The sequence below is a fragment of the Cotesia typhae genome, unplaced genomic scaffold (assembly GCF_013202065.1).
Source record: "Cotesia typhae breed Kobodo isofemale line unplaced genomic scaffold, CoteBio_Ctyphae contig_65, whole genome shotgun sequence".
NCBI classification, from domain to species: domain Eukaryota; kingdom Metazoa; phylum Arthropoda; class Insecta; order Hymenoptera; family Braconidae; genus Cotesia; species Cotesia typhae.
The window spans coordinates 3,269,401-3,291,467 of NW_027423762.1; the positions used below are offsets into that span (position 1 = coordinate 3,269,401).

Sequence of the window (22,067 nt, forward strand, 5' to 3'; positions counted from 1 at the left end):
TTGATAAATCGGTTTCCAGGATAAAGATCGTTTATATTATTCTGTTCAGAATTTAATCTCGGTTATTTATGGATGTAGTATCTACGTTAATTGAATTTCATCAAATTTTGAGCATGCATGAAAAATAACTCCTACGCCCGTTAACTAGAAATTCCTTTTATTAATTATAAGAGCACAGATGGAATTTTTAATTTTATAACGTGTCACTAATCCTAAAAAAACTTGTAAAAATTTTTTAGTCACTAATCAAATTAAAAATTGTAGAATAAAAAAAATTTTTTATTGATTTTATTAATCTTACATTGTAAAAAATTTCAGTGTAAAAATGGACCCAGAAAATTACTATCATGATATTAATTATGTTATTTTTATATATTTTATATAATTCACAAATATCATATATATAAAAAATATGAAATTTTCTCGTAGGTACTCAAATGAAAGGTCTCGGTAAGTTTAACGTAGGAATGAGTTTATATCTTCAATTAATGTCAATAATAAAGAAATGACAATGTATCTTGTCAACTAATGACATTTTTAAAGATATAAGCTCATCTCGGTAATATTACATGCATCGAGCTTTCATTTGAGTACCCTCATTATATATTTCATAAATGTTATATATTAATATATAATTAGAAAAGTTACATAAATTAAAAAAGTTTTTCTTTCAATAATTTCGCGTGTTTTAATTATTTCTTCTTGAGAATCTCCGACAAGTGAGCTCATGATTAGTAAATTATCGTCAATTACGACTCATTTACATTACACCGGGTCCAAAAAATTTTTTACAGTGTGCTTTGAAAACTTTTTTTTATTTCTTAAAAAATAACGTAAAAAAATGTTTTTTTTTCTTTTTATTTTTTTTACTATTAATTTTCTGATGACAAGCATTACAAAATTGATTGGTGAAAAAAAATATTTTTACAAAATTTGTGTTTTGAATTTTAACAGCAAATAATGAAAACTTGACCCATTGAATTTTTCATAAAAATGCTAGAACATTTGTGTTTTAAAAACTCAAATAATCAATTGAGTTTTATTAAATTTCTGCAGGCAAAGCCACACATTTTCTATTGAGAATTATGCGAGTGAAATGTGTAATATATGAAAACAATGGAAACGACATCCATGTGACAGATTTCATTCCTAGTTTGGCATATTTGCAGCGTGAAATCCTCAGGTATTTCCTATTGATTTGGAATTCAGTTATTAATTATTTGTCATATTTAATGATATATTAAATTCATAATATATTTACGCTTCAGGAGTTGAATAATTAATTGATAAGTCTTAATAAATCATAACGTAAAAATATTAAATTACTCAATTAACTACGTTTAATTGAACAAAACTAATTCATTAAATGTTATCAAAATTAACTTACATATTGCAATTTCTAAGATTTTTTAACAAATAAATTACTGTCGAGAAAATTAAAAAAAAAAAATTCTATTTAAATAAAAAAAAATATTGATGCTGTTTTTTTAAATATTAAAATTTGTTTGTTATATTGAGCTAAGGAAAAAGTTATATTAATTCTTAATATTTCCAATACCACATTTTATCATTTTCAAACGAAAGTAGTATGGGGCACATCCTGCGAGACACAACAAACCCCCACTCCTCGGTCACTGGCGCCAGACCTTTTCCGCTCCCCCGCCCCTGGTGTGAGGGGTCCGTGAGAGTGTAGGGTCTGGGCCTTTTGATTGACAGTTGTTAATTGATTTGGCGGAGGTGTTTGTCTCGGCATGGGGCAAGTTATTTTTAAATGTAAGAGGGTAATAAAGATGCTAAGGATAGATGAATGTAGGTTGATGTTTGGGTCCTGTTCCTCGTTATCTTGGTATGTGGGGTAAACAGATGATGTGATAATTTTTCTAATTTTTAAAAATGTAGGAATATGAAAGATTGATGAGTTTTTAAAACAAGTAAAATATTTCGTTTTTTTTTTTTGTTCTTTATTTACCATTTTTCTTCATTCTCTCAGTCATACTTATAAAATTATTTTCTGTAGTACTATTAGTAATACAACTATTAAAAATATGTTGAATAATACGATTTATTTCTCGTAGTACAGATAATAATAAAACTAGTAAAAATATAAGTAATACTAATAATATGGATATGTCATTTAGTAAGAATTTTTTTCTGTTTTCCATATTTATGATAATATTAGTCGGCGATGTCTTTTCCCTCAGTTGCACTGTAGTATAGGGTGTAGCGAGCTGATAACTGGTTATCAATTTCGTTGATTATTCGTTGTGCTAGATCCTCATGATGGTACAGTAACTCCCAAAAGAATGAAAAACCGAGGTCCCCAAGATTTGATTTGAATGATAGTGATCGTACGGAGTATTTATATAAATCGAGAAAATGTTTTTCAAAATACTTTAAAATGGTTACTAAATTTGGTGTTTCTCTAACGTTTGGTAGCAGATTTTTTAAAATATAGTTTGATATATTTTCTCCTACGGAGCTTATGTAGTCCAGAACAGGAAGTTGTTCAAGATGATCCATCCAATGATTTACACTTTGGGTGATACATTTTAATGTATTTACTGATTGACCAAGTAGGAAAATGCGAGAGTCTTGGTGACTCAGTATTATGCATCGTTCTTGTTTAAATTCAGAAAAAGTCGATTCTTAGATCTTCGCACTGAATGGAGCAGAACTTTCGATAAAAGTTCCTATTTACTTCTTCATGAAAATAGTTTGAAAATGTATCACATGAAGAACACAATTTTTTCCATTCATTTAAATGCAGTTGGATTAGGCTTCGTGGATGAGTAGCTATTATTTGAACTACAGGATAAAAATTATTTTCACTGTATTTTAAGCCACAGCGCACTTGCTTGGTTTGAGACTTATTTAATGTTAATACTTTTGATAAATATACAAACGGGGTGCTTGCCATTTTCAATACTTGCTTTAGAAGGCACAAGATGAAACTGGTTACTAATTATATCAAAATAAACCTAATAACTTTAAAAAGGGAGGGGGTATGTACCTATTATTTATAGCATTTTAATGAGGAGAGGGGGATATTCTAAACCAATTACCATACAGTATATTATTATATAATGATAGAGGGGAGGGGAGGGGAGGGAAGGGGGGGATATAACTAAAAGAGTGAAAACGCTATTAACGACTGAAAAGTTTTTAATTTTGTTTAGGCTTTTAGTCGTATTCTTTGGTGTAATCTGAAAATGCCCTTCCAAGGTTATAATTTAAAACCATTACGCTGTAAAACCCTAAAAGATGACCTAACTGAGCGTAGACGCCGGATAATTACGCGGAAGATAAAAATAAATACAACAGTCCCGTGCAAGTTTTCCATTTCGAAAATACATGTTCAAAAATCATTGAGTGAGAAAAATCAGTGTAAGTTATGTAAATCAGATAAGTCTGGAGTGCACATTAAAAATTGGAAGTTTTTAGCTTTAGTAGATGATGAGTCGAACCACTTTGAAAGATCTATTGAAATTCTACAATTATGTATACCAGCAGGACTAGAAGAAAGCTATTATCAGCAGGAATCTTGGAAAGTGAAACAAGACCCCCCATCACTCCGTAGTTTAGCATGTGCTTTTATCTTAACCCACTGTGAGAAATTACCAAAAACCATAGATTTGAAATATCTTACTTTTCTGATGCAGTTCAACCCCACTACAAAAATTGTTGAGATGAAAAACTCTCCTTCATTAGACTTTGGGATAGTTGAACATCCAATGGCAGTAAAGGATGTATGGAAAGATAATTTCTGGGGGACAGGAATTCATTATTTTCCATATTATCCTCCTACACTATACCATGGTAAGGGAAAAATACCATATGATGAGCAAAACTAAGATGGAGAGGGGATGCTTACGAAATTTTTACTGTTTTTGGGAAAGGACATTATTCTCAACCTTCCTCTAGGAAGCAAACAAGTCTTTTTGAGTTTTCTGCAGTTTCAAATTTAAAATAAAACATGGAAAACGGTTGGGAAGACATTAGTGACGAGTGTTTTTTAAACGCGTATAATACGTTTGTGCGCGAAACAATTGATAATAATAATAAGAATGGTGATTTTGATTGCTGCGTAAGTGATAGCCAAATTATGGCTGGTATGGATAAATGGGCATATAGAATCCTCGAGGCTCCCTTGGCAGCGTCCAGTCAAGTATGTCAGGGAGAGAAGTCTTTCACTGATGCTTTATCATTAGCAGATAAAATAATCAAAGAAGACACATCTGTACCAAAGAGTTTAGAGGAATATTTAAAGGAGACAGCCGCAAACATTGTCTCAACAATCAATAACAATTATTCGGCGGAACAGAATATTAATATCGCCCCATTTTACATGGCATATGATCATCAAGGTAATTATCAAAATTTTGTTGACAATTGGAATATTTTTGAATTTGTAATAAACTTTTTTTTTATTTTTCAGGACAAAGTGGCTTGCATGATTTCATCGTAGAAAAGTCTACAGAGTTAATCTATGGTATTTTAGAGGCCTTTTTTATTAAAGGAGTCGGTATGTATAATATTTTATGCTGTTTTCCTATTAGACTATGTATATTTATTTATTTTGTCTTTCTATAATTTCAGATTTGTGTGCATCCCAAGAAACTGACGACTTGGAAGCAGAAGAACCGGAGGAGACTCCAGTTATCACACCAGTTCCAGTGATTACGCTGGAAGAAGAGAGCACTGCAGTTACTGCAGCTATTCCAGTGGTTACTCTGGGGGATGATGCATCGAACGATATTTTTGACTTGTCATCCGAGACTGATCAATTGGAGAAAGAACCATCTTCATTATCACAGGAGATAAATTGGACAGTCTCGGGCACAAACGTATTATACGCGTTTAAAAAACACTCGTCACTAATGTCTTCCCAACCGTTTTCCATGTTTTATTTTAAATTTGAAACTGCAGAAAACTCAAAAAGACTTGTTTGCTTCCTAGAGGAAGGTTGAGAATAATGTCCTTTCCCAAAAACAGTAAAAATTTCGTAAGCATCCCCTCTCCATCTTAGTTTTGCTCATCATATGGTATTTTTCCCTTACCATGGTATAGTGTAGGAGGATAATATGGAAAATAATGAATTCCTGTCCCCCAGAAATTATCTTTCCATACATCCTTTACTGCCATTGGATGTTCAACTATCCCAAAGTCTAATGAAGGAGAGTTTTTCATCTCAACAATTTTTGTAGTGGGGTTGAACTGCATCAGAAAAGTAAGATATTTCAAATCTATGGTTTTTGGTAATTTCTCACAGTGGGTTAAGATAAAAGCACATGCTAAACTACGGAGTGATGGGGGTCTTGTTTCACTTTCCAAGATTCCTGCTGATAATAGCTTTCTTCTAGTCCTGCTGGTATACATAATTGTAGAATTTCAATAGATCTTTCAAAGTGGTTCGACTCATCATCTACTAAAGCTAAAAACTTCCAATTTTTAATGTGCACTCCAGACTTATCTGATGATTTACATAACTTACACTGATTTTTCTCACTCAATGATTTTTGAACATGTATTTTCGAAATGGAAAACTTGCACGGGACTGTTGTATTTATTTTTATCTTCCGCGTAATTATCCGGCGTCTACGCTCAGTTAGGTCATCTTTTAGGGTTTTACAGCGTAATGGTTTTAAATTATAACCTTGGAAGGGCATTTTCAGATTACACCAAAGAATACGACTAAAAGCCTAAACAAAATTAAAAACTTTTCAGTCGTTAATAGCGTTTTCACTCTTTTAGTTATATCCCCCCCTTCCCTCCCCTCCCCTCCCCTCTATCATTATATAATAATATACTGTATGGTAATTGGTTTAGAATATCCCCCTCTCCTCATTAAAATGCTATAAATAATAGGTACATACCCCCTCCCTTTTTAAAGTTATTAGGTTTATTTTGATATAATTAGTAACCAGTTTCATCTTGTGCCTTCTAAAGCAAGTATTGAAAATGGCAAGCACCCCGTTTGTATATTTATCAAAAGTATTAACATTAAATAAGTCTCAAACCAAGCAAGTGCGCTGTGGCTTAAAATACAGTGAAAATAATTTTTATCCTGTAGTTCAAATAATAGCTACTCATCCACGAAGCCTAATCCAACTGCATTTAAATGAATGGGAAAAAATTGTGTTCTTCATGTGATACATTTTCAAACTATTTTCATGAAGAAGTAAATAGGAACTTTTATCGAAAGTTCTGCTCCATTCAGTGCGAAGATCTAAGAATCGACTTTTTCTGAATTTAAACAAGAACGATGCATAATACTGAGTCACCAAGACTCTCGCATTTTCCTACTTGGTCAATCAGTAAATACATTAAAATGTATCACCCAAAGTGTAAATCATTGGATGGATCATCTTGAACAACTTCCTGTTCTGGACTACATAAGCTCCGTAGGAGAAAATATATCAAACTATATTTTAAAAAATCTGCTACCAAACGTTAGAGAAACACCAAATTTAGTAACCATTTTAAAGTATTTTGAAAAACATTTTCTCGATTTATATAAATACTCCGTACGATCACTATCATTCAAATCAAATCTTGGGGACCTCGGTTTTTCATTCTTTTGGGAGTTACTGTACCATCATGAGGATCTAGCACAACGAATAATCAACGAAATTGATAACCAGTTATCAGCTCGCTACACCCTATACTACAGTGCAACTGAGGGAAAAGACATCGCCGACTAATATTATCATAAATATGGAAAACAGAAAAAATTCTTACTAAATGACATATCCATATTATTAGTATTACTTATATTTTTACTAGTTTTATTATTATCTGTACTACGAGAAATAAATCGTATTATTCAACATATTTTTAATAGTTGTATTACTAATAGTACTACAGAAAATAATTTTATAAGTATGACTGAGAGAATGAAGAAAAATGGTAAATAAAGAACAAAAAAAAAAAACGAAATATTTTACTTGTTTTAAAAACTCATCAATCTTTCATATTCCTACATTTTTAAAAATTAGAAAAATTATCACATCATCTGTTTACCCCACATACCAAGATAACGAGGAACAGGACCCAAACATCAACCTACATTCATCTATCCTTAGCATCTTTATTACCCTCTTACATTTAAAAATAACTTGCCCCATGCCGAGACAAACACCTCCGCCAAATCAATTAACAACTGTCAATCAAAAGGCCCAGACCCTACACTCTCACGGACCCCTCACACCAGGGGCGGGGGAGCGGAAAAGGTCTGGCGCCAGTGACCGAGGAGTGGGGGTTTGTTGTGTCTCGCAGGATGTGCCCCATACTACTAACGAATCATAATTATTTTTCTATTTTTGTTATAAAAAAAAAAATGAAGAATTTACTTAAAAAATTTTTGTTATAATTTAATACAAAATAATAATAAATCTTATCATATATTTATAAAATTAGAGATCGATAGTAAACTTTTACTTGAAAGTTAACCAAGAATCTAAATCTTTGACATTATTTTTAAATTTATAATCAATATTTTAATAACTGTGCAATATTTTTGCTCCAAGAAATACGTAACTATTTGTAACCGTAGATTGTTAACTTTACTTATCCGATTCCGACAAAAAATGATTGGATTCATATATCTGTTATATAACTTGAAAGGAAAAAGTGCCTTAGTCGAAGCGACGTAAAGGGTAACAATCAATACGAAAATATGAGGATGGAAAATAAAATTTCTCATCTCGAGCGTTAAGCGTGGAGTGCTCTCTTCCTCGATTCTATATCTACTATCACTTAAAAATTTTCATTGAACCACTCGAGCTAAATCGCATCTGTCGCACATAAAAGGTATCACAAGCACACAGTATTGGAGAAGATTATTTTCATAAACAGATTTCACGCTATTCGCTCTCTGGAATTTCTAATGGGATTTCTTCTTTGTAACAGTAACTCAAACTAGCAATCTCTCATATAAACTCCAGTTCATTTATGCTGCAAAAGTGTTAGAATTTTTCACCTCAAGATTTTTATAATAAAAAATTATTACTATCGTTGAAAGTATACAGTTCAATTTGATTGACCTTTTAGCGTGATAATAATTCCAATAAATTTTTATATTTACTGCAGTGTAAAAGTAAACACAAGTACACTCTTGACAGCTGAATAAAAAGTGAATCTACTTCACAATCGCCAAAATTTTATTCTTCTATTCACCGTTACACCCAGAGAGAAAAGTTATGCTTGGAGACTGCTCCTATTGCTCCTACTGCTCCTACTGCTCCTACTGCTCCTACAGTAGTACAGAGATAGACATAAAAATGTTGGTTTGTAAGTGGGTTAGCTGGTATAGCGGTTATGCACTGTCAGAATATTTTATTTTTGGACAAAGAACTTGAATTTATCTCTAAGGATTTCTCATTCCTTCCATTCGTTTGGACAACTTGGAAAAATATTTTAAACAAAATGTAAACTTACGATGTATGTTTCTCACAAATATATATTATACACACCGGAAAAAACTTTAGAAAAATTACTTACCATCAATAACGAATTTTAATGTTGATATAAAGAAAATTTTTTTTTCAAGTTTTCCATGAATTACTCACGGAATTTTTTGTATATAAGAATATTAAAAAGACTGAATTTTTATCAGAGCATTTATAACTGTTTTGTATTTTATTGAAGCGCTTAAATCAAAAAATTTAAGAACTAAGAAACTGAAAAATAATCACTCTACTTGAGATGAATATTTTCTTCAAATTTCAGGATGTTCAGTTTTCTTTAATCAAAGAATTTACTCTAGGATCAATAAATTAAAACTATTATATGAGCAGAAAATTATCCAGAAAAATTTTACTTCAGCAAAGCTCTTCATTATTTTCAAACAAGATATCTAAGAATTTTATTGAAGAGAATTGTTCTTAGATGTAGAATTTTGAAATTACATTTCTACATAGTTCATTTATTAAAAATAAACGAGAATGTGAGAATATATTGAATTTTGATAAGAGGGGATAGTACAAGGTGATTGCGAAGTGGTGATGGAAATACTCGCGTGAGTTTTAGTACGCATTTGTTCATATAAGAAAAATAACTTGGATATCTTTTCAATTTTTCTTTTCGGAATGATTCGATATAGAGCATTTTTATGGTACTGACAATTTAATGCAAGTGTCAATTTTCTCATTTAAAGTTTTTTTCGTATTTAAAAAAAAAAAAAAAAAAACACTTTCACACATCGATATTTGTTGATTTGTGATCATAGCAACATATCTCTCTAGAAGAACAATATATTTTAAGAGAACTTTCAATAATTATTTTTTTTTTTAATCAAAAACAAATATGACGTTATAAGGAATTAAGAAAAAATCATATGAATTTTCTTAGAAAAATATAAAAAGAGAAATTTCATAAGAATTTTTTTATATTTAAAAAGTGAATTGCAGATTATATGGCTGTTTTTTTAAAAAAAGTTTGGAAAATCCAAAAGTGCACACCTCATAATCTCATTTTATATCATAAAATTGATTAAAATAAAATACAAATACTTTAAAATAAATCTTTCGCGCCATTGTCCACCCAAAAAAGAAAAGGAAATATACAAACGATTAGTGAATTTTTAGTTAAGTTCTAATTATAAATAAACTACATTAAATTAGACCGTAATTTTTTAAAATACAGTTTTAAACCATATTGAAGCGTATAAAAAATAAATGGACTTGATCAGTTAAGTTTTTCGGCAGTTATCGTAACCATGCCAATTTTCATACATGCATTTGACAGCTGGACGTCCACAGAATAATTTTTTTAAGCATTTTTTTTATTTATTTAAAAAGCCAAATGTCATAAATGTTGAAACTAGTTTTTCCATTACATTTATATGTAAATATTGTTCTACAAGTGCGATATAAAATAAATAGTATTTATTTTATATATATAATATATACTAGGGTGGGTCAAAAAAATCGAATAATTTATTTTTGATTTTATACTCTGAAAAATAGGTTCGTAGACACCTAAAAAGAATTCTCTCCAAGTATAAGCTCTTAATTATAACGGGAAGGTCCTCCGCTTTGCGGGTTTCTATTTTTTTCGAATAATCAGATAAAAAAATTTATATCTCGCTTCCAACTGCTTGGAAAAATATTCCGTGGCATAGATTTTGTGAGAAATTGAATGCTTTACAAAAAAGGTCTCTTATGACTTTTTCAAAAACTCAACCGATTAAAAGATATTCATAGTTGAAGTTTGGCTATTTTAAGGAAAATATTCGTTTTTATTATGAATTTTATAAGTCGATGAAAAAAAATTATTTCGGATTGCGGAACTCATGATTTTGTAGGAAATTTACTGCTCTACAAAAATGGTCTCTTATGATTTTTTGATTAAGTGAAGCCGTTACGAGATATTCATCGTCAAACATTAACGAATATCAATATTTCCAGTTTTTGATCAATAATTCGATAAATTTTAATTTAAACTATGAGTTTCAGGAAAATTTACATAAATTTGAGTTTCGATCGATAAAGAAATGTTATAATAAGTTAGATAAAGAATTATTGGAATTATCATTGATTTTCCTTGGAGAAATGCCTCAAGAAAAGATTTCTTTGTTCAAAAAAGTATTGTTGAAGCTGTTAATACTCGTGAAGGTACAGATTCTAAAGCTAAAAGATTTGTAATTGCTAAAAAGATTTGAATTCATTGGCGCAGAGAACTCTGAGTGACTTTGTGTCTAAAAAGTCATTAAATCTTTTCAAAATCTTCGATCTACCGTATGACTTTCTTGATGTCGATGTTGAATTATGGCCTACTAATGAGAGTTATCTCGAAAATAAAGAATACTTTCAACAACTAAAAGTTGTCAATGATTCAGCAGAGCGAGCTGTTGCATTAGTCAGTGAATATAATCAATGCTTGACAAAAATGAAGAACAATTCCAGTACTTATTGCAAGTTGTCAAAGAACATCAAAAACATTCCCAAATTGTAATAAAAGAAATTATTTATAGTAATAGCGTACTGTTATGTTAAAAATATAGACAATTATATTGCAATTGATAATTCAATAAAAAATTTATCTATAAAAAAGTTAAATACTGGTTGTTTCTCACTTGATTCAATACTTTTCATATTAAATTTGACAAAGAAATATGTCATTCACTTCAAATTAAACTAATCATTGGCTATATGTCGAAAAAAATGCTCTAATTTCTTGTTTTAATGCAATCAAACAAGCTCAAGACTGAAAACAATATTAAAAAAATTGTTTATAACATTTCTTTATCGATCGAAACTCAAATTTATGTAAATTTTCCTGAAAATCATAGTTTAAATTAAAATTTATCGAATTATTGATCAAAAACTGGAAATATTGATATTCGTTAATGTTTGACGATGAATATCTCGTAACGGCTTCACTTAATCAAAAAATCATAAGAGACCATTTTTGTAGAGCAGTAAATTTCCTACAAAATCATGAGTTCCGCAATCCGAAATAATTTTTTTTCATCGACTTATAAAATTCATAATAAAAACGAATATTTTCCTTAAAATAGCCAAACTTCAACTATGAATATCTTTTAATCGGTTGAGTTTTTGAAAAAGTCATAAGAGACCTTTTTTGTAAAGCATTCAATTTCTCACAAAATCTATGCCACGGAATATTTTTCCAAGCAGTTGGAAGCGAGATATAAATTTTTTTATCTGATTATTCGAAAAAAATAAAAACCCGCAAAGCGGAGGACCTTCCCGTTATAATTAAGAGCTTATACTTGGAGAGAATTCTTTTTAGGTGTCTACGAACCTATTTTTCAGAGTATAAAGTCAAAAATAAATTATTCGATTTTTTTGACCCACCCTAATAAATACAGACAATTTTGTTCAAGAAATCGCTTGATTTTTGTAAGGTGAGTGCAGAGCACAGCCTCATCCGCTTCGCTTATGAGGCGTGCAATAAAACTAATCAATATTTAATTGAGACATCTATACGAAAGTAAAATTCAAAAACTTTTAAATTTTCACAGAAAAACATTATTGAAAAATACAATTTTATTTTATAAAGATTAAAAATAGAATCCGCATTTGACGTCTAAAAAAAAATTCATAAAATTCAGCTTACTACTTTCTTTCTATATCAAATAATAAATTAGAATGATTTGATGTAAAATTTATCATATAGTTATATTTATTTCGTATAAAATTCATAATCAACCAAAATTTTTATTGCGTGGATAAAATGAAAATTTTTGTCACACTCATATTTCCTTAAGATGATTTTATTACACCAAATATTTTTACCAGAAGATATTTTCTAGAATTAATTTTTTAGTATTACTATCTTGCATAAAGCCACCAAAAACTAAGCTCTATCTTAGAGATTGAAAATTTTCATCTTTCAAGAAGCATTATGACTTAAGACAAGCTAAGTCCATTGAAGATAAAAAACGAAATACTGCCATCACTCTCTTATATGTTATCAATCACTCGGTTCTCTCTTTATTTTAAAATTGAGATAAATATGATCTACCAAAAATAATAAAATAAAATAATTTATTTCCCTATATAAATTTAACAACACGATAAATTAAGCAACGCTAGAAATTTTATCAGAATGAAAAATATACCTTTTATGATAAATAATATACCTCTTGTGATAAATAAAATATCTATTTCATTTATTCAGAGTTATTCAGCCATTACCGCGATTGTCACGGTAATTTTTAATCGAAAATTCTCTCTGAATAAATTATTCTCGACTATTTGCTATACTTCTATTGTTCATTCACTGTAAATCTAAATGCTTTATAAAGATTTTTAATTAAAATACCTAAGCGTTCTATTTCCATTTAAATACTTTCTTTTATATTTTACTCCATTCGATTTCAATTTATATTTTTTAAAGAAAGATACATCTTTTTCAAGTATACTCGAAATCAAACATTATCAATATCATGACTTGTTATTAAAATTGAATACGAAAAAAAAAGAAACCATAAAAATTGTATTTAATGTATTTTCAAGTGTTTTTTAAAAAATTTTATTTAGTCTATCATAAATTAATTTTTATTAAAACAACGGTTATAAATTAAGGGCTTCATCATGTTTCACGATAGCAATGAATTCAGCGGTAATTTTTAAAGAAAATTTCTATTCTGGCATATTTATATTGAACATTCTTTCAATTTAAAATGCACAAAATCATAAGTTACATATTTATTATGTATTTATCATCATTTCAGTAATAATTATGAATGTAAAATATAACTATGTTTGCACTTACAAGCGCAATTGGTTTCGGCATATGCTGTAGAAACTAATATGAAATTCCCATCGCAGTGATAAAATTCTTGTATCACTGTGATTCTAAAATTAATCCACTCTTAATATGCAATTTTAGTATCGCTTATGATGAAATTTTAAAACGAATATTTTTTTTCCTATAAATAACTGCTGATAATATTAATTTCATTTTATATACCAATTTATTTTCATTTAAATAAAAAAATTCTATTTACAACGCTCTGTAATTTCTGTAACCCTTTGACCTAAATTTTTCCGTGTTTCACCAATTTCCGTGTTTGTTACACTATTTATATTCCGCCGTAAAGAGCTTATCGATAAACTCGGTGATGAAATCTTGCAATATTAAACGTCTGTTTGAATAAAACTGAAATTTCAATTTCTATTTTCATTTTTTCATCTGACATAACATGTATCACTAAATCATCGATTTAGACACTCTCTCTGAGCAGTCAAAAATTGTTAGAAACAATCACCACAAATCGTGTGGAAAAAAACAGTGACACATTTTTAAAATTATTTTTTTGTGTGAAAAATGTGGCCTGGATTTATGTTGAAAGTTACGCAAATGTTTGTTAAAATTTGTATAGAATCACCCTATCAATTTTTATTTTCAAGTGAATAAATTTAAATTTAGCGCCTATGAGTAGCTTAACAAACTATATTAGTAATGTCTTATCAGTAACTATAAACTCTGACTTTTATTTTAATACTTAACTCTTTTGTAAGGAGAGAATTCAGCTACTATGCGCCCTTTGTCATAAAAACTACCGTTGTTCAAAAAATTATATATGAACATACATCACTGATATGGCCAATTTTTACATTAAACAACCTTATAGGAGCATCAGAACTATCAAAAAAAATTTAGAACGATCTCTAGTTAATAATTAAAATATTTCATTTATAAAAAAAAGACACTTATTGGAATAATTACAACCTACGCAGCAAATAAATATATGCAGTGAAAGTGTCCGAAGGTAAATAAATTGAAATAATAAGTGTTTTTTCCTTTGATGTACTTTGTTTGATGAAAAGAGGTTAATTTTTGGAGGGAACTTATTCCAAAGGAAAATAATTAAGCTTACGAGGTAAATTAGCAAATCTGCATATGCAAATTATTTAATTTCTTAACAGTATTAAGCACACATAACTCTGCTCAATATGCTGGCGCCTATTTATAATTAATACTAATAATAACAATAATAATAATAATAATAATAATAATAATAATAATAATAATAATAATATTAATTAATGAAATAATTCTCATTTGCTGATTAAGCTTAGCGTTATTTGTTATCATTGCTTCTATTCGCATCTATAAAGTTAACTTGAATACTTATTTTGTACTCTAATCACGTTTTGCAACAACTTATAATTGACTGAACGTTTGCCCGTGACAGTTTCTTGTTCCGCCTTGCTCTTCGTGCTGCGAATCAACGAAATCTTAGGTGCACGCTACTGGTGGTGGTGCTGCTACTGCTAAGATAACGTCGTGTGGATAGGATGTAATTTCGCTAATGCAAACCACGCAACATTCGAGAAATACGCGAGATAGCTATTCCTTTTATTGTCTCTTACTATTTCCACTTCTACATCTCCTACTTTATTTTATTTTAGTTTTATCTTTTTTTCTTTTTTCTTTTCCTTCTTCTCCTTCTTCCCGCTCGTCGCAATATTTAATTTCAACATTTAATTTCCCCGACAGCGCTGCATACTTGGGTTAATCTGATCATTGCAAAGATCTGAGCTCCAAGCTGAACTCTAAGCATAGATTTTAAGCAATGTACACGCGTTTAATTAATTTTAAAAATAATATGAGTGAATACTTTAGGAAAATTACCTGACTAAAATGGCGGTAGTTCTATTGTGTAAGAGCCAGAAGTGAGTTTAGTAGTTGAAGTAGAAAGTGTTGAGTCACGTGGTTAAATTTTGTGGTTACGCGGTTCGTTAGTTTGAACATGGTACGATATTCTCAGCATGTAATAGTCACCTCCATGAGACATTCTGAAACAGCAAAAGCAAAAGCAGAAGCACCAGTAATGGCACCAGCTATATGCCAATTCCATTCCTGCTCCCGTTCTCGGAACAGAAAGAGAAAACCTCTTTTACTTTGCTTCAGGCAAATAGCCTCTGACAGCATACCGCACTTGTTACGACCAGAGCAATATAAATTTCACTCCTGGCATTAGACATAAGACATTTCTCATCCCGAACTCAAAAGAACGTATCATTTTTTTATACCCAATTCATTCGTCAAGATATTATTATCTAAAATTTAAGAAATTGACTTTGGTAAATCGATATAGTTGAGAGTTACTAAAATTTTCCCTATCATGTTTTTACTTAATAAAATCCGGTTTTTTTAGTTGAATTTAGCATCATTGGAAAGGTATTGGCCTGAATTTGTACCTTTAAAAATTTAAAGAGTTTTCAGCGATCGTTGATTAATGATTATAAGCTTTCGGAGTAGTTATTAACAGATTTGAATTTTGCGCCAAATTCTGTTAACAATTACGATTGGTAATGTTTGAAATGAAAAATGGTAAAATTTCATTTAGAGGAATAAACAATATAGTGTTCTATTAAAGTTCTATCAAATTTTTGAGCTCGGAGAGTTCAAAACCACACGGACATTATATTTTGGAGCTCGAAGAATAGTACCGTTACTTAAATTCTTTTTTATCGAAATAAAACCGAAAAAAGTGTTTTTTCAGAATTACTTCAAAACTACTAGTTCGATTAATTTAAACTTGAATGTTCGTTATGAGGCTTCAAAAATTGCGTGAAAATCGGTTCATTCATTCAAAAGTTATTGTGATTTGAAAAATCAAAAAATAGTGTTTTATTGAACTTCTACCGAACTTTTGAGCTTGAAGATCTCAAAAACATTCTAAGTGCAATTTTTAACGCTTAAGTATAGAATTAGCGGATATTACAGGGATGGCCTTTAGGGTCAACCGTTTTTTTTTTTTTTTTTTTTTTTAATTTCTTCGGAATAGCTCGATAGATTAACTCTCAAATTTAATTAGATCTAAGTTTTAATAAAACTTTTCGAATAACGTGTCGTTGAATTCAATCGGTTGATTCGTTTTTGAGAAACCGTATGACAAAAATTTGTTTACCCACATACATCCACACACACACACGGCCGGATAGCTCGGCGGGAATAGTCAGAATGGCTTCCTGGGACCTCAAAACGTGGAGATCCGATGAAAACTCGACTTTCAAAAATCGGACCGAACTCAATAACTTCCTTTTAATGGAAAATTTTCAATTTTTTTTAGCGGGATGTTAAAAATTCAAATATTTACAGTCATTCATATAGTATCCATAATGAGGGCTTCTACCTTATTATTAATGATAAAAATAATTATTGACATTGTCTATAATGTTAAATAAATTTGATTTTCTAGTCGTCTAGATTTCTATAACCAAAAAAAAAAAAAAACAAATAATTTCAAAACCTTATATATGACAAACTTTCCTAGGAAATAAAACTCAAACTTTAAAGGGGATACTGGCAGCTTACTGGCATGATCCTATAATTGTCCATGTGATACTCAGTTCAAAAGATATTGATTATCAAAGCAAAGAACTGTAATTCCGTCTTTGACAACTAATCACTTTGAAATTTAATCGTATAGTAAGCTAGGATCATCCAAATTGAAACAAAGAGATTGTACAAAGCTATCTAATAATTAAATTTTATTTTCTTCATTTCTTGTGGATTCTTCGATTCCCGAATTATGTCAAGAGTACACAATACAAAGGTTTTAAAAACTTTCTCTCATTGCTCTACTTTGAAGCATATAGATGACTCACTCATCGGTAAAATAATAAATAATGAAGATGATTAATATTTAATTAAAAGCACAGTAGAATCGATGAGGCGTGTGCAGGAAACAAGAAATGAATAAATAAAATAGCAAATAGTGACACATGAACTGAAACGACAAGATAAACATCGGAATCTCTTTATTTTTTTATTACCTACGGAAATAAACTGGTATCAGCAAAAAAAGTTTTTTATAGAGAGGAAAAAATATTAACGTATTCATCAATTCAAGATTTTAGATTAGTCTTGCTGTTGTTATTTTGGAGTAAATATTCTGATGGTGGTAACCTACGATGATAACTTATGATTAATAACTAAAATTGAATTTTTCTTTGGAAAATTCTATCGGATCGCGGAATGTTTATAAATAATGGAACAATAAAAATACTTGATTTAGAAAATTATTTTCCGAACACAGAAACTTATTTGAATTTATTTCTTTTATTCATTTTTCAATCGTGACATTATGATTATTTTCATTATTATTATTACAAAGAAATAAATTAAACCTCTATTAAAAAAATAATTTTGAAGAGCTTTGTCGTTTTGATTTGGGTGGAAAAATTCTTAAACTAGGAATTTTATCTTGGTTTAAGTAAATTTTATTCGATTCAAGAATTTTTTTTCGGTAATTTATTATTCCTTCAATTAAATTGTTCTATATCATAAAAATCTACAAAGAAAATTCTCTTAAATTGTCAAATTTGAAACTCAAAAAAAATTATCCTTCGTTAACATTAAAATACTTCATCTCTGTCTGGATGATAATCAAACAAAAATAATTTTTTTATTAGAAAAATCTAACTTTAACTATTTATACCATGAAAGCGCCTTCTATCGTATTGATTGACATATAAACCCTAATGAAAATATTTTTATCCATCAGCAAGCATCCAAATTGATAAATTAGTAATTTCTAGTAGAATCAGATTTGACGGAACTAAAAAATGTTTGTGCAAAAATTGTGATAAAATTAATCTGTGTATGAAAAATATACCAGAGATACAATAGCTTGCCTCTCTTATAAGATTATTAATGGATATATGCAGCATACATATCATAACGTTCCGCCTCACATCGAGTTGAGTTTGAAATTTTTTGAATTATTCAGATATAATACTCGAAATATTATCGTGAATTCTGCCTCTAGCAGCAATACGAAAAAACCAATTTTTTGCCGGACTATTACTGTCGAATATAAATAAAGCTAATTCGATTAAATGTTATGGAGGTTTTTTGCTTGAACGGACGTAATAAAAGAAATTAAAATGTTCCTAGAGGTGAAATTTTATTTTGTATATAGATTTCAAAGCAAGATTGGGTCAGTATGATTTCGCTGTATATAATGAGAATATTTCGTGTTGAAGTAACTAATGATGTGAAACATGCAACGTTTTGTAGAATTCAACACCCCGAAGACTGATTCAGTAGTATAATATATATATATATATATATATATATATATATATATATATATATATATATATATATATATATATATATATATATATGTAACACATATTGTTCATATACTTTCCTTACGTATAATAACTATACTGTGAAATAATTTGTTACAATATACGTGTGTGTCGACGTTGTTCGTTGCTCCCGTTGGATTGAGATCTACTCGACAATATTATTCCAGAAATTAGTTGTACCCACATACACATTCATTACAAATCAAAATACGTTATATCATAATCAAGATAAAACAAACTTCGGGAGAAATTTCAGTTGTATTTACTATTTATGTGAGCGAAGATGAAGAGATTATAGATTTCGTTATAATTACCGAAAAAAATAATTGCGCAACTTTTACAGTAATCTCAGATACATAAATAAATAGAAACTCATTTTAGTTAATCGTTAAATAATCATTATTTTTGATTAAATATATAATTAACTAAAAATCGTATATAAATTAATTATATACCAGCCGAACCGTACAAACATTTGTCACAATATCGTAATCAAATAACGAATGATCATGTTATAATGTGGAAATGAGTCTGATATTCATTACTATTGTTAAAAATGAAATATTTCTTATCAATAAATATTTCTATTGATTCATTTACATATTACAATATGACCATTTGTTTTAATATGACGATATTGAGTGAAATATTATGTTAATTTCGTTAATTAATTACATTTATTCAATTATCAACGCCAGGCGTGGGTTTGAATCTCAAGCTGGTCTTAGAAACAATCTTGGTTGATATTCGACCCTTGCCGCGTAGATTAAGATTTTCACAACCCAAAAAGACCCCAACGTACCACTCCCAACAGTTAAAGTCGGCGATATGACCACAGCAGTTAAAATCGACTCTAAATAATAATTAATTAGTTTTTTGTATCCTTATAATTCTGATCCAATAAGAAATCAGGGTCCATGGTTTCGAGTTATTTTGATAATAAGCTAACTTCAATCAACCATCAATTTTAATATATAGAATCTACAGAGTATTCAAATCAGATGCTTTTAAATCATTTCAAATCATCTAAATCATTTCAAATTAAATTTCTTAATCAGGGTGGTGCTATTAACATTATAACTTCCAAAAAATACAACTAATGAATCTGATTATTTTTTTTCTCTTCATATCATTAATATAACACACCGATTTCAAAATCGAGATTTAATTATTACTGTTTCAATTGTAAATAATAAATTTCAAACATTATTTATTACTATTTCTACTTTCAGGCAATGATTTTAGTTACGAGCGGACAGAGCCTAGGTTGTATAAGTGTTTTTTAGTCATTCTAAAAGATGGCACTCGTAATGTACCAACAAAGCAGTTGGCTATATTGGTTTAAAACAACGCCTTGTACTTTATATTATGACTAGAATTCAAATTTTTGCGCGCAAGCGCGCGCATGAATTTAGGATTTGCATATATTTTCATGCTTTGATATATTTGACCAATCACGTTACGAATAGTTTGCTTACATGATATATTTTCATATTTTTCATCTAAATTATAAAAGTGGATTAATAAAAATAAAAAAGCAGGTTCTTTTGAAAATGTGAAAAAAAGTATATTTTTAATACTTTCATTAATTAATAACAAAGCATCAAAACTAAAAACAACATAAAGTTTTTTAGTTACTTATTTTTACGAAAAAAAAAGACATTGAAAATTTAATTTAATTTAATTATAAAGAATGAAAACCAAATACTTTTGAGCTGCAATATGATATGAACTCACTAATAAAAATTGGTTGAAAACCTCGAACCACCCGATAATGGATTGATATAAATTTCTATTTCTATTTCTTAGCATCTGCAATTTCTATAAAAGTACTTTTAACCCCAATATCTTTTTCCAATGGCGTAACAAACTAAATGAATTACAACGTCAACCGATAGATATTACACAACTATACAATGTCATTTGGACAATATTTCAGTATTTATCACAAAACTATTTTTCTCGTAAGGTACTTTATTTCATCCCAGTCCTTCACTTTATATTTATTACAGCACGTCAACTTCAGCAACTTTGATCCCACCACGTAATCTGAACGCTCTAAAAACTTTATTTTTATTCTTTACCATTTTTGTTGTTGAATTTAATAAAATTTCATCGTTATTTATCAAATTCTTAGAAGCAAGAAGCAAGTTTCTGTCATGAAATCATAGAAAATTTGGAAAAGTGCATGACTCATAATTTTCATTTAATTATGAAATAATAATAAAATTAAAAATAAAACAGCTATAATACGCAAGCGCCTCTAATGGGATAAATATACTGTTACGTTCCCAAATTTAGGGTGTAATTAATTTTTAAATTTAAATAATTTATTTAAATGTCCAGATTTTGACCTCGTTAGGAAGTCGATAGACTCCAGGTGGGTCATGTCACTGATTTATCTGCGAATTACTTTTTACATATAAGTTTTGATAATTCAGATTTTTAATTTATAAATAAAATATATTTTAATATTTTACTTTTGTTTTACCTGCCTACAGGTAGATAATGGGTAGAGTGCCTGAACGTTGGCTAGCGCTCTGGGCGATTTCACCAGGGTGAGAACAGCTAATAAGCGCTCACCCTGGGAGTAATAGTTAGGATATTTTTGGATAGGATACCCGAACGCTGGCTAGCGCTCGAGGTAAAGGAACCAGGGTGAAACGCTGATAAGCGCTCTCAACCCTGGTTGAAGGGTTGAATAAGTACCCATTTTAATCGATTGAAAATTAAAAAAGAAGTATTTATTAATAAGGAATTGGCAGGTTCAGCCTCGGACCAGCAGAGATTCCTCCTCTGCTAAGTCCTCGGACTGACTGTTCCAGAGGAAGTCTGGAGACAGAATGTATCATACAATAATAATTACAATGAGTTTTATAATGAATTTAAGCAACGTTGCATCTCAGGTTACCATATGAGAACATCAACGCAGTTCAAAACCCACAACGTAGACTGTTTAGTCTACTAGGCTGCGTTGACGTTCTATAAATCTGTTATCTCGAGGTATTTCCGTTACGAAATACCTCGGATAATAATTAAATGATTTAAATAATTATTTAATGATTTTTAAAATAGATTTATAAAACTTTAAATAAATTTAAAATTTACGAGAACGTAACATATACATAATATATCAATAAATTTACATTCAAAAAATTAAAAAAAAAATTGACTCAATTACTGGAATTTTTCGTAAGTTACAGTGTTTACGAGTTTCATACTTGACGGGAAAATTTTTAAACTATTTTGATGCTTTTTTCCGTTTCTATTACACTAAATCAATTTTTAAAAAGTGTGGAATTAAATTATTTTCACAGTAATATGCAGAATATCTTGATTCCGTGGACTAAGAAGGGTAAAATAATAAAAATACAATGATATAAAATCAATCTTGATTCAAGAAACTTTTTTTCTTCAAAATTTGAACTTTTGAAACTAGATATAGATATATTTCTTTCAAGAATTTTTGTCTCTTGGTTCAAGATA

At 29.4% G+C, this 22,067-nt stretch overlaps 2 protein-coding genes across 4 annotated transcripts in view; both read left to right on the forward strand.

Moving 5' to 3' along the window:
* LOC141532605 (transmembrane and immunoglobulin domain-containing protein 1-like) overlaps positions 1-22,067 on the forward strand; it is a 79,248-nt gene that overhangs the window by 31,423 nt on the left and 25,758 nt on the right. The window lies entirely within an intron of this gene.
* LOC141532647 (uncharacterized) lies at positions 3,309-5,395 on the forward strand. The gene is made up of 4 exons (XM_074251100.1): positions 3,309-4,364; positions 4,436-4,522; positions 4,597-4,844; positions 5,270-5,395. Exons 1-4 carry the CDS (start codon positions 3,974-3,976, stop codon positions 5,393-5,395), a joined length of 852 nt encoding a protein of 283 aa, XP_074107201.1. The 5' UTR covers positions 3,309-3,973.

What these genes read in the sequence shown, in the direction of transcription:
- LOC141532647 (XM_074251100.1), top strand. Translation starts at nt 3,974, where the DNA reads ATGGAAAACGGTTGGGAAGACATTAGTGACGAGTGTTTTTTAAACGCG. An exon ending in CATGGCATATGATCATCAAG is followed by an intron (nt 4,365 to 4,435) that starts GTAATTATCAAA and finishes TTTATTTTTCAG; the next exon opens with GACAAAGTGGCTTGCATGAT. An exon ending in CTTTTTTATTAAAGGAGTCG is followed by an intron (nt 4,523 to 4,596) that starts GTATGTATAATA and finishes CTATAATTTCAG; the next exon opens with ATTTGTGTGCATCCCAAGAA.